Source organism: Engraulis encrasicolus, chromosome 22, assembly GCF_034702125.1.
Source record: "Engraulis encrasicolus isolate BLACKSEA-1 chromosome 22, IST_EnEncr_1.0, whole genome shotgun sequence".
NCBI classification, from domain to species: domain Eukaryota; kingdom Metazoa; phylum Chordata; class Actinopteri; order Clupeiformes; family Engraulidae; genus Engraulis; species Engraulis encrasicolus.
The window spans coordinates 19,817,815-19,830,174 of NC_085878.1; the positions used below are offsets into that span (position 1 = coordinate 19,817,815).

Genomic DNA, 12,360 nt, shown 5'->3' on the forward strand with positions numbered 1-12,360 from the left:
GTGTGTGGTCTCTGATTATTGACTGTGCTAGACGTGTGACAGCTTTGAGGTTGAGATCAGTTAGATTCTGTGTGGGGTGGCGAGTGATTTTGGATGCAGTGTGTGTGATTTTAGTGAGTTTGTTCCTGCAGCTGGTGGAGAGCATGTTGTAAAAACAGGGTGAGCAGTACACTAGGATGGGCTGTATGATGCTGGAGTACAGGTGGGAGAGGAGATGAGGGGCGACAGAGAGGGTGGAGAGTTTACGGATCACATAAAGTCTCTGTTGAGATATTTTGTGGATGTTGGTGACATGTGCATCAAAAGTGAGTTTATTGTCTATAGTGAGTCCAAGGTATTTGAAGTGACTGACCTGTTCCACTCTCTGGTTGTTGATGGAGATGGGGGCCAGGCGGGGTGATAGTGTGTTGTGAAAGACCATTTCCTTTGTTTTTGTTACATTGAGTTCCAAAAAGTTCTCTGTGCACCACTGAGTGAAGTGGGTTATGGAATGTTGGTAGGCTGAGATTGAGTCGTCGTTGTTGAGCAGGCCTAGGATGGCAGTGTCGTCGGAGTACTTAAAATATGTGGTGGTGGGGGAGGGGCTGGTGCAGTCATTGGTGTATAGGGTGTAAAGAAAGGGACTGAGACAGCAGCCCTGTGGAGCTCCTGTGTTAGTGATGATGGTGGATGAGGTGACTGTGCCTATCCTGACGGCTTGTGGACGGTTGGTGAGAAAGTTGTGGATCCAGCGGGTGAGAGGTGGGGGAACGTTAAGGTGGCAGAGTTTCTGGATCATCTGGTGGCGTTGGATAGTGTTGAAGGCTGAACTGAAGTCGACGAAGAGGATGCTTGCGATGTTGTCCGGGTGTTCCAGGTGTTGTAGGAGGGGGTGGAGGAGAGATGCTACAGCATCCTCCGTCCCCCTGCTGTAGAAGGCAACACATGCATCAATAACCCAATAGCTAATCTCAGTAGATCATATATTTAATCAACAATGCCCATTCAGATTTTCAGTTTAAATTGTTAAGCTGCATATAAGTCACAGGAAAGAAACACACAAAAATCATCATCCGTGAGACAGAACAAAAACATATCATGCCCATTTTTTACACAAGATTGCCACAGGAAGTGACAGAGTGGTCTCTATTTTTTTTTAGGTGGAACCTGCAGTCAGTCTCTTGCTATATACAGTATAGACCTTTAGACACACTTTGCCTTTCAGTGACGCAGCCCGCCCAATATGTATAGTTGTACTGCTCTTTCCTTTGCATTGAACATTTTAATAACAGTCTGGAAACGAGGATGTAAGTACTCTTTATTGTTATGTTTTTTTGTTAATATTCTTAGCAGATATCAGTGTATGCTATATTAAGTCAACTTTTTTTATCGTAATTATTATTATTTACAGCCACTGCAGAGAATGATCGTGTCTCTCAGCCTACTCCTGTGATGACAGCGGTGATGGGCTCCACTGTGCTTTTACAATGCTTTTTATCTAAAAAGATAGAAAACGATCATGTGTTTTGGTACAAACAAAGTGTTGGACACATTCCACGCATTGTTGGATCAAGTCAAAGCTATTATGCTCCCCTTCTCTATGATGAGTTCAATTCTACCCGATTCAGTATAGTCAAAGGTGCTGGATCATTTCATCTGTCCATTTCAAATACTCAGTTATCTGACGAGGCCTCCTACTTCTGTGGTGTCAGAACTGCATTTGCAATGCGTTTTTGGAATGGAACATTTGTTATGGTGAAAGGTACAGTATCTGTATGTATTTTAATTAATATACCTCTCTGTAGAATTGTATTGAAAGCCCCAAAGACAAATACTTGTTTCAAATTACTTTCAGAAATGAGTGATCAAGGTACCAACATAGCAACAGTGATCCAAGACCCAGTCTCAGGCCCGGTTTCCCCAGGAGGCTCAGAGACACTGGAGTGTGTGGTGCTGACTGAGAGCAGAACAGAAGAGCTCAGTGTGTTCTGGTTCCGACCTGCTTCAGGAGCTTCCCATCCAGGCCTCATTTACATCAACAAGAGCAGCAGTGGTCAGTGTGAGGGCCGCTGTGTCTACACTCTCTCAAAGAAGGACGTCGACATCACTGATGCTGGAACTTACTACTGTGCCATAGCTACCAGTGGACACATACTCTTTGGAAATGGAACAAGTCTCGCAATCAGTAAGTTCTTTATTTAACTTTTACAAACTGTATGTGCACTGCAACTTTGGCTACGGTCATGTTAAAAATCATGCCAATAAATTACTGGTTAGGATCAGAAAAGTTAAATAAATTAAGAAATATCATGTGGATGGACACACAGATGACTTTGCATTTACAAAGCACATTCATTATGTACAATGTATGAAACAAGTTAATTGCATAATTTTAAGACTTTTCATGTTGAATTTATTGATTTATTTTTATCACACAGAATTATGAAATCTCATGGATATTTTGAAAATCGATAGCCATTACTTCACATTCTTAATATCCTCTCGAACTGTGTCAATTATGCATATTTCCCCGAAGATTACTGTTTATATCCTGTTTGTTAATCACACAGGAAAGCAGGGTCTGTTGTAGGCACAGAACTGGACGCCCTCACAACCACAGCCGACAAGAGGACACTTGGCAGATTGGACTCTATTTTGGACAACGACAAGCACCCACTGTACCCAGTCCTCAACAACCAGAGAAGCCTGTTCAGCTACAGACTGCGCGCCATCTCCTGCAAGACAGACAGGCTGCGGAAGTCCTTTGTACCCAGGGCCATTCAGCTTTTCAACATTGCACAGAAGGACACACAAAGAGAGATCATCATAGGGGACTGGACTGCATAAACAGATCCCACTCCTGCATACTCTTTTTACCTGGACTCTCTACCCTTCGACTCCTTTTCAGCGGAATGCACAGCTGAGTGTGTGTGTGTGTGTGTGTGTGTGTGTGTGTGTGTGTGTGTGTGTGTGTGTGTGTGTGTGTGTGTGTGTGTGTGTGTGTGTGTGTGTGTGTGTGTGTGTGTGTGTGTGTGTGGGTAGATACTCAGTTTGCGATGTGTGTAACCCCCCTGACTACTGATACTCCTGGACTATGTACACTTTATTTTTGGTGTGTGTGTGTGTGTGTGTGTGTGTGTGGGTGTGGGTGTGTGTGTGTGGAGTGACACAGGGGGTGACTTGTGTTTAACCCCCCATCTCTTTTTCTAAGGAATACAATGGACATTGTTCTAGGAAAGAGACTATGGACACTCCTGGACACTTTATGGCCACCTTGTCTTGGCTACTATGTGCCACTTAGCTAAGGCACATGTGAACACTGTGGACACTTTACACTTTATATTTTGTGTGTGTGTGTGTGTGTGTGTGTGTGTGTGTGTGTGTGTGTGTGTGTGTGTGTGTGTGTGTGTGTGTGTGTGTGTGTGTGTGTGTGTGTGTGTGTGTGTGTGTGTGTGTGTGTGAGAGAGAGAGAGAGAGAGAGAGATGCCTTGGCAATAAGTATGCAACAGCGAGCTATATATGATTATTTTATTTTATGTGTAAATATGTGTGTTATGTCTTGTGTACAATGTCTTTATGTCTTTATTTATGTGTGTATGCTACTTGACACCTTAATTTCCCCCTGGGATCAATAAACGATACTCTACTCTACTCTACTCTACTCTACTTTGGGTGAAAGTGTTTTCTTTATATAATGTAATGTAATCTACTTAACATGTTTTTATTTACATTTTATAATGCATCTATACTGTTATATTATATACTATAGTATACTACAGTACTGTATAACACAAGAGGATATTTAATTTGGACATGCTTATACAACAGAATGTGTAGTGCACCCTCTTGTAATACTCTCTCTCTCTCTCTCTCTCTCTCTCTCTCTCTCTCTCTCTCTCTCTCTCTCTCTCTCTCTCTGTGTGTTTCAGACAAAGTAAGAGATCCCATCGTGCCAATTGTTATCAGTCTTTTCGGATGCCTGCTGTTGGCATCTATTTTGTTAGCATCCCTCTATTGCTGCAACAAGACACATGAAAAGAGTGAGTGTTTTTATAGAAAGCATGGGCATATCAAAAGCTGATTTTATTTTAAACATTTAAGCATTCACTTGAACATAACACTATACTTGGAGAAGATCATACAGCGGATACAGTGTGTATGACAGAAGAACTTCATGAAATATCAGAACTTTGTCCATCTCCGTCTTCTTTCGCTAACATGTAAACATGACAGTCACTCATAAACTCTTCTTTCTCTATGTAGCCAGTGCAAATAGAGTCTACAAGAGTGACGATGACAATGATCTCACCGATGAATTTATGCCAGTAAGTCTAATTACATTTGTCATTCAACATTTCAAACTTGCAGTCAGTTGTACTCTAAATACATAATTATGGTGCATGCACTGTAGATGACTGCACATTTTCTTTCCATTTAGATGATTCAAGATGAAAACACCACCGTTATCTACAGAATCAAGAACTAGGATGAAAAGTATTCAAAGGGGTCAAATACCACCAATTCAGATTTTACTTCAGAGACAGGAGCAATACTCTAGCCTTGCGCGCCATCCTACGTACTTCCACCAAGAGACTTGGCTCCGTACTATGTCTGGCAACAGTTTTCTGTGGAGCGATGTTGAGCGGTAGGATTTGGCCGGCCAACCCTCCCCAGAAAACAGCCAATAAGCGAAGAGACAGGTTGGTGGGGGCGAAAGGGGGAGGGCGCTCGTGACGATGATGTAAACGCCTGCGCTATGTTATTGAGTAACTGTCGGCGATTGTTTGAGAGCTGTCCAATCATTTCAAACCAGAACTGAGTGCAAACTTCCCACTTCCTGCAATCGCGTCAGATCAAACAACCTCCAGACCATGAATACGAAATTAAATGGTAGTATTATGGGATGGTCAGGACCAGGCTAGTAATACTCAGCTGCCAAACAGAATCTTCATACCAATCATTGTCAGCTTTCTTTGTAAAGAGCTAGTACTGTAGCAGTCAGTTAATTTGATTGAAATAAAAGACCCTTAACCTTCGGGGCTATTTTTGAGTTTTTTTGTGGTTTTGCACAATGTCTACTTAAATGGTTCCTGTGCCTGCATACTTTGACCTATCATGACGTGGCTGGTACCATCTGAAAGAGGAACCTCTGTAGATTCCACAGGAAGTGACAGGAACATGTTGTGATGTACTGCCAAGGACTTACAGGGGTTTGAACATCTTTTTTTTCTGACAGGCGGTCTTAGAAACTCATTTCACTACATTTCAGCAGTTTAGCTGATATATTTGGCCTTGGAAACACATTTGATACTTACTCACAGGTCTACAGAAGCTGTTTGTCAAAGGGGATCTTGTTACAGCTATATATGACCTTTCTCAAGACAATTATGTGTGGATATGCACATGCGTTTTGCCATATGTTTTATTGTAGACCTTTTGATTAGTCAAAATGCACCCCACAAATAAGGTCTCACTGTTCAAGAACAGTTTCAGCTAGAAGCCTCATGATGGTCTCAAATAAAAGCTTACCCCTTGAGGTGTTCTACAGTCATCTGACTTAGGTGGATATGCCTTTTGGGTAGTATTACAGAGATGTTACTGTACAGTACTGTACGGTACTATAATAATAATAATAATACATCAAATTTGTATAGCGCTTTTCTAAATACCCAAAGACGCTTTACAGAACATGTAACATAAAACAAAAACATGAACAGACATTCAAAGACATACAGAGACTAAAACACAACACAACGGCAATGGAAAGTTCTTTTTTTGTCCATAAATCATGACGGAGCGTTCACGATAGTGGAGAAATATGGAAGCCCACGACGGGGGCTGCGATGAAAAGGCCATGGCGGGATACGAAAATCCAGAGCCTCCCATCGTGGGGGGCGAGCTCGGCTGAAGGAGGCAGCCGAACAAGCCGGTGAAGTTCTATGGACGGAGGAGCCGCAGAGATGCCGGCAGAGGGGGCATCCGAGCTCGTCATGTCACGAGCAAGACGCGGGCATGGACGCCGCGAGGACGCCGAGGATGGACGACGAAGGCAGTGCAGGTTGTGGTAGTTGGAGAAGTCTGCAGCCAGGAAACGGCACATGGTGTAGAGTGGTTGGAGAAACCAGCAGCCACGCTGGATCCACAACAGTCCGGACTTCCTGGAGACAGTGTTGGAGCAGGCGTCGGATGCAGCAATCGAGAACAGCAGGTGTTGTGCAGCCACAGCAGCGGGCCAACGCACGTGTAGCTGTAACGCCGTTAAAGTTTGCCAACAGCCAGGCATCGGTGACGGGTTCTTCCAAAAAGGGTGAAAATAGTCCGAAAGTTTTGTGTGTATTTTTTGAGTTAGTGAATGATAAGGAGTGAAGAGAACGAGCAGCGGCTGCCAAAACGCGTCAGCGTCTACTCACCCTCATTCCGGAAACGGAAGATCAGTAAAAATGTACAGTAAAAACATGGGAAGAAAGGGGCATTCTTGAGCAGATTTGAGATTCCTCTGTCCCTGGGTGTAACACAGAAGAGCTATATGACTCATTTGAAAACCTGGACTCACTCAGTCTTTGAATGGAGTTTCTAGCTCTTGCTTTGAGGGAGCTGCAGTCATTCAAAGCAAATGAGCCAACACAAAGCTGCGTAAAACAGGACCTGCCTACTTCTCTTCCAAGGCTTGTCTTTCAGGGTAGGATTGTCACAGAGCCACAGATGTGTTGCCCATGTAATCAGCAGGGTCTGGGGATCATGTGGAATACCATTGATCATATGAAATATATGGAAGTGTAGGCAAAAACAGCACAATTCTTGAGAAAAAAAACGTGATCGTTTTTTCCACAATAAAGTGGTTTAGTTTGAGTGGAGTTGTACAACTTGTGGTTGAAATAGAGTAAAAAAAAGAATACACTTTCATAAACCTTGGATTGTAACAGACATTTTGAAACCATGATGATAAGGATATGTTCATGTTTGGATGTCCACTCATCCTAGGAAGGTAGGGAGACATCAGGCGGGGGGTGCTTGGAGGGGGTCAAATTTGAAAGGTGACATTGTGTAATAAATTGATAATAATGCACATGAAATATGTTCCCTGTATAGTAGTGCTAGGTGTGTTCCTGAGGGTCTAAGCTTTCCAATGATATATAATGTTCCTGGGTTTATTACACCACCTGGATTATAAACAATTGCGGAATGAAGATCAAGTTGAAGTTCAAAGTCAATCGGGTCGCCCCCGGGTCGCCTTACAGTCAAGGGGATTTATATACAATTATTAAAATAAGTCTTGAATGAAAATGTACAGTAGTCCTTTGACTTGTTGATTTAGTCTAAATGTTAGAGCATTTGATCCCAAATATTTTGTGTTCTAATTGTGTGCTCAATTGGTTGAGGACAACGGTTGGACATAACAGAAAGGAAATTTGCACCTGGCATCAAACCTGGACTTTGATGGATGAAACATCTAGAATGTGAAGCCTTCTGAATGGGAGAAGGCAGTGGGATGGGGTGACCATCACTACTGCTGTGGTTGTGTTCTGACTTTCACACCAAACATCAGAGTACAAGTTTGGAAGGAGAAGGTGTAGATATTGTGCAACCAGTGTGATTGTGTGACCACTACTACCTTTAAGGATGTGCTCTGTCATACTTTCAAGGCTGGTTCATTATTATAGTGGCCATGCAGAGCACATGTTTGGTAGACCTTTGGACCAGGCCAAGGCTTACCCATGTGCCTTCCATGGTCTTGATGAGGCATACCATAAGGAAATGCAAATAATATATATATTTTTGGTAGTATTTGATCGTTGTTTACCTGTACAATAGTACTGTGGCCCGGAAAGTACTACCCAGCATGTCCATTCAATTGACTTTCACACTTTCATCACCTTTGTACACTGGGTTTTTATCTGTACAGAAGTGCAGTAGCCATTTCTAACCTTTTCATGGCATCACATACTGTAGACGAAATGTATGTGACGCTTCAGTAGAGTGGAAATGAGAGATCTACTGTATAGTGTTTTCTTCAGGAATTCAGGAAAGATAAACCACCAATTTTTGCATGCATTTCAATTTCAATTACCTGTATTACTTGCATGAACCTTTCCAGTCTGCACCCCCCCCCTTATATAGCATATATACTGTGCTACAGAAATATCTGCAGAATGCAATATAATATAATGTAATGTAATGTCTTCCCCAATGACCATTTTATTTTACAAACGTATTAGATGAAATTTAAGAACTGTCATCTTAGGAAGGCCAGTGAGGGTAAATAAAGGCATGACCATGCTTCACATGAAGTTGAAACAGGAAGTTAGAGTGTGCTGTGTCTTTTTGAAGTGGGAACATTCAGTCATTTTCTGGGTACACCGTATATAGACGTCCACACATGTTTTTCAGTGTAGCATACAGGATGCTCTCTATTGCCTTTACTTTCAACATATTAATGACAGTCTGTACCACTGAATGTAAGTACTATTTATTACATTACTTTTACTAATGTTCTCAGTGCTTTTCATCCATATTAACGAGCAGACAACATGTTTATCCTCTTTGCTATTTACAGCCACTGCAGAGAGTGAACGTGTCTCTCAGCCTACTCCTGTGATGACAGCGATGATGGGCTCCACTGTGGTTCTCCAATGCTTTGTATCTAAAAAGATAGAAAATTATGTTGCGTTTTGGTACAAACAAAGTGTTGGACAAATGCCACGTATTGTTGGATCAGGTCAGAGCTATTATGCTCCCCTTCTCTATGATGAGTTCAATTCTACCCGATTCAGTTTAGTCAAAGGCACTGGATCACTTCACCTGTCAATTTCAAATGTTCAATTATCTGACGAGGGCTCCTACTTCTGTGGTGTCAACTCTGCATTTATAATACATTTTTGGAATGGAACATTTGTGTTAGTGAAAGGTAAAGTACAGTAGGCTTCATGTATATGTTTTAATTAATGTACTTCTCTTTAACATTTTATTGAACATTTTTAACATTTAACATATTTTAACATTGTATTGAAAGCCCCAAAGACAAATACTTGTTTCAAATTACTTTCAGAAATGAGTGATCAAGGTACCAACATAGCAACAGTGATCCAAGACGCAGTATCAGGCCCGGTTTCCCCAGGAGGCTCAGAGACACTGGAGTGTGTGGTGCTGACTGAGAGCAGAACAGAAGAGTTCAGTGTGTTCTGGTTCCGACCTGCTTCAGGAGCTTCCCATCCTGGCCTCATTTACATCAACAAGAGCAGCAGTGGTCAGTTTGAGGGCCGCTGTGTCTACACTCTCTCAAAGAAGGACGTCGACATCACTGATGCTGGAACTTACTACTGTGCCATAGCTACCAGTGGACACATATTCTTTGGAAATGGCACAAGTCTCAAAATCAGTAAGTTCTTTATCTTACTTTGTGTAGTGTACACAGGTAGGTATGTGCATAGTTACCATTTCAGTGGACACCTAGGCCTACTCTTTGAGAAGGGAACAAGTATTGGTAACCCCTAGATCTAACAGGTCTGTTGTCAATTTCTTCACATGTACTAGGCATACAAATGAATGTAAACTAGGCCTATGTATAAAGAGAGGATGAGCATTAACACTTTTTCTTTTCTTTTCTTTTCTTTTCTTTTCTTTTCTTTTCTTTTCTTTTCTTTTCTTTTTTTCTTTTCTTTTGATTTGATTTGATTTGATTTGATTTGCCTTTGTGGCTTTTAACTATTCCCTACTTGCTGCTATGCTTTTAAAATGTATTGCTTGCATTTGTTTGAAAGGCGCTCCAAATAAAGTGTTTATTATTATTATCTGCAGGCAAAACAAGGAAACAATACAACCAGTAACCACATATAAATATGAAGGCAATCATAGTTTCTGATTCGTATCAAATTTACTTTTCATTATTCATTGCCAATTTGAAACAACTGACATGGATCATTTTACATTGATTATATCCAACCATACAAAATTCTTGCTTGAGGATTTGCTGATCATTACATTATTATGGAAAACGTGAAGTTCATGATTTATATCAAGCAAGGTAAAACTTCCCATTTCACTGTATACAATTGACAAATGACAATTTTTCTGGACCCATCCCGGCTTCCCTGCATAACATAATACATATGCTTCATTTCCAGCAGAGCCAGGGAATCCTGTGCTGGTTGCTTTGGCCGTGGCTTTGGGTTGCAGTGTCGCATTGAACATTTTTCTGGTCTGGCTGATGTGCAAGAACAGAAATATTTGTGACCAGTGCAAGAGTAAGTATAACAGTAAATTAAATTATATTGTATTTTTTTACCGACTGTGTATTGAGTTTGTGTGTTGTTTTGTTGGCAGTGAGGGACCAGCACCATTTCGGTATTAACAGCTCTGACAGCCATCAAAGAAGTAACGAGGTAAGGGAGAGTGTATAATTTCACAGTTTTGATATCATATTAATAGGTACTCACAGTTGCTAGGATAAGAATATTGTATGTTATGTAAATGTTGTAGTAATTAATTGGTCAATTCACTCTACCCCTTTACCGCCCAAAAGTGTACATAGATCGTGGTAGCCCCCAAAAGATCATTCATTTGCATGTGACGGCGTTCCTCTTCCTCCCACAGGCTGAGTCTGGTGATGGGGTAAGCTATGCAGCCCTGAGCTTCTCTAAGAAGGAGAGCAGGGGCAGGAGAACCAGGAGGGAGCCACCACCAGATGCTGTTTATGCAGCCGTACGCATCTGAACATGCACTATATTGTAGCAAATGGCGTCATTTCTTACTACAGTGTTTTTATTTGAAGTCACTGTAGATGTGTTATATTTTTTTTGTTATAATCTGATTACTTGTATGGTTCAAAGGTTTCCCTTTCACATGGCTCATGGCAGTGTGTTTGGTGCATGGTGTTTAATGCTGTAAACCCTAGCCAATAAAGTTTACTAGTCTGACATAGGGTGAATAGTGAATACATAGGGTTCTGTACTTTCTCTTAAAAAGTTTATTGCTTTGTTTTTTTCCCCAATTATTGTTTGTTTGCTTTATTGTGAAGGACTTTTGTGCAGCTCAGCTATTATATAAATATGCTATACAAATAAACTTGACTTTGAGGTTTGAAATATGTGCAGGACAGCTGAGGTTCACATTCAGCAGAGGAAGACCTAACAGGATCAAAACATAGCTATCTGCATGTAGTAGCAGTAGTAATAGTAACAGCAGCAGAAGAAGCAGCCGCAGCAGCAGCAGCAGCAGCGGCAGTAGTAGTAGTAGTGGTAGTAGTAGTAGTAGTAGTAGTAGGCTAGTAGTAGTAGTAGTAGTAGTAGTAGTAATAGCAGCCAGAAGTTCCACATGCAACCTGTCCCCACTTGAACACCTGCCCCTCAAAATGTCTTAGCACATCAGTGCAGACCATTATCTTAATTGAATATTTCCTTCCCTCTGTACATTTCAATTATTCCACATGCAATTTTATGCTCCAATCTAAAACTGTGACAATACATGGCCACTCTGTTGGCTTAAAAATGTGTGCTTCCATATAGAGGTCACAATAAATTGCTAAAAATGTATTGTGTGTTTATTTGGAAAGAAAATCTTTCTCATCAAACAAATACAGTGACAGCTATCTTTTGTTTTCTGGTTATTGTCTAAGATGTGGCCACATGTCTGTTGGCTTAGAGATGTGTGCTTAAGAGGTCACAATAAATTGCTAATAATGTATTGTGTTTTTATTTAGAAATAGAAAGACAATCTTTGTCATTAAACAAATATAGTGACAGCTATCTTTGGTTTTCTGGTTATTGTCTTCGATGGTTAGCCATGTAAGTGGTAGGATAATGTTCAGCAATGCAACTCTTTTCATAGAATCACAGTGAGTGTTTAATAATCTGTTTCATCACACATCACTTTCAGAGGGTCTGATAGACAGGTTAATGCTGTCTTGCAACTCATATGCAGTCACACATTGAAAGTGACTCAGGAGAGATTATGATCTCTCGGGCCTCCGTCTGATAGATATGAAGTAGAGCGTGACACGGGAGTGGATTTTCACTCCCGTCCCATCCCGGTCCCAGAAAAAAAATCCCATCCCGTCCCATCCCGGACTGGAGTAAAAGAAACAAATCCCATCCCGTCCACTCCTGAAAAGAATGTTTCCCAATCCTGCCCACTCACACTCAAAATCAACCCCACTCCCGCTTCATCAAAATAACGAGGCTTTTTTAATGAAAAAATAAGCGAGCATTCCTGCTCCCTTTCATTTTTATTCCCGCTCCTGCCCGCTCCCATTCATCTTTATTCCCGCTCCTGCCCACTCCCGTTGATCTTTAAAAATTTGACTCCCATCCCGCGGGAATCCCGCAGGACCCACGGGAATTCCCGAAAAATGTCATCCTCTAATATGAAGTCACATGCAAACTCAAT

At 41.4% G+C, this 12,360-nt stretch overlaps 1 protein-coding gene and 1 gene segment (V, D, J or C); both read left to right on the forward strand.

Moving 5' to 3' along the window:
* The first annotated feature begins 659 nt into the window (after positions 1-659).
* Positions 660-2,181, forward strand: LOC134439349 (uncharacterized). The gene is made up of 3 exons (XM_063189257.1): positions 660-741; positions 1,439-1,684; positions 1,835-2,181. The coding sequence occupies exons 1-3, from the start codon at positions 660-662 to the stop codon at positions 2,179-2,181; spliced, it is 675 nt and encodes a 224-aa protein (XP_063045327.1).
* A 6,846-nt stretch (positions 2,182-9,027) lies between these two features.
* Positions 9,028-10,689, forward strand: LOC134439351 (Ig kappa chain V region K29-213-like). The segment is given in 3 exon segments: positions 9,028-9,355; positions 10,300-10,358; positions 10,570-10,689. Coding segments are annotated over 3 exon segments (507 nt in total).
* Positions 10,690-12,360: the final 1,671 nt, after the last annotated feature.

What these genes read in the sequence shown, in the direction of transcription:
- LOC134439349 (XM_063189257.1), top strand. Translation starts at nt 660, where the DNA reads ATGATGGTGGATGAGGTGACTGTGCCTATCCTGACGGCTTGTGGACGG. An exon ending in GTGGATCCAGCGGGTGAGAG is followed by an intron (nt 742 to 1,438) that starts GTGGGGGAACGT and finishes CTGTGATGACAG; the next exon opens with CGGTGATGGGCTCCACTGTG. An exon ending in CGAGGCCTCCTACTTCTGTG is followed by an intron (nt 1,685 to 1,834) that starts GTGTCAGAACTG and finishes AATTACTTTCAG; the next exon opens with AAATGAGTGATCAAGGTACC.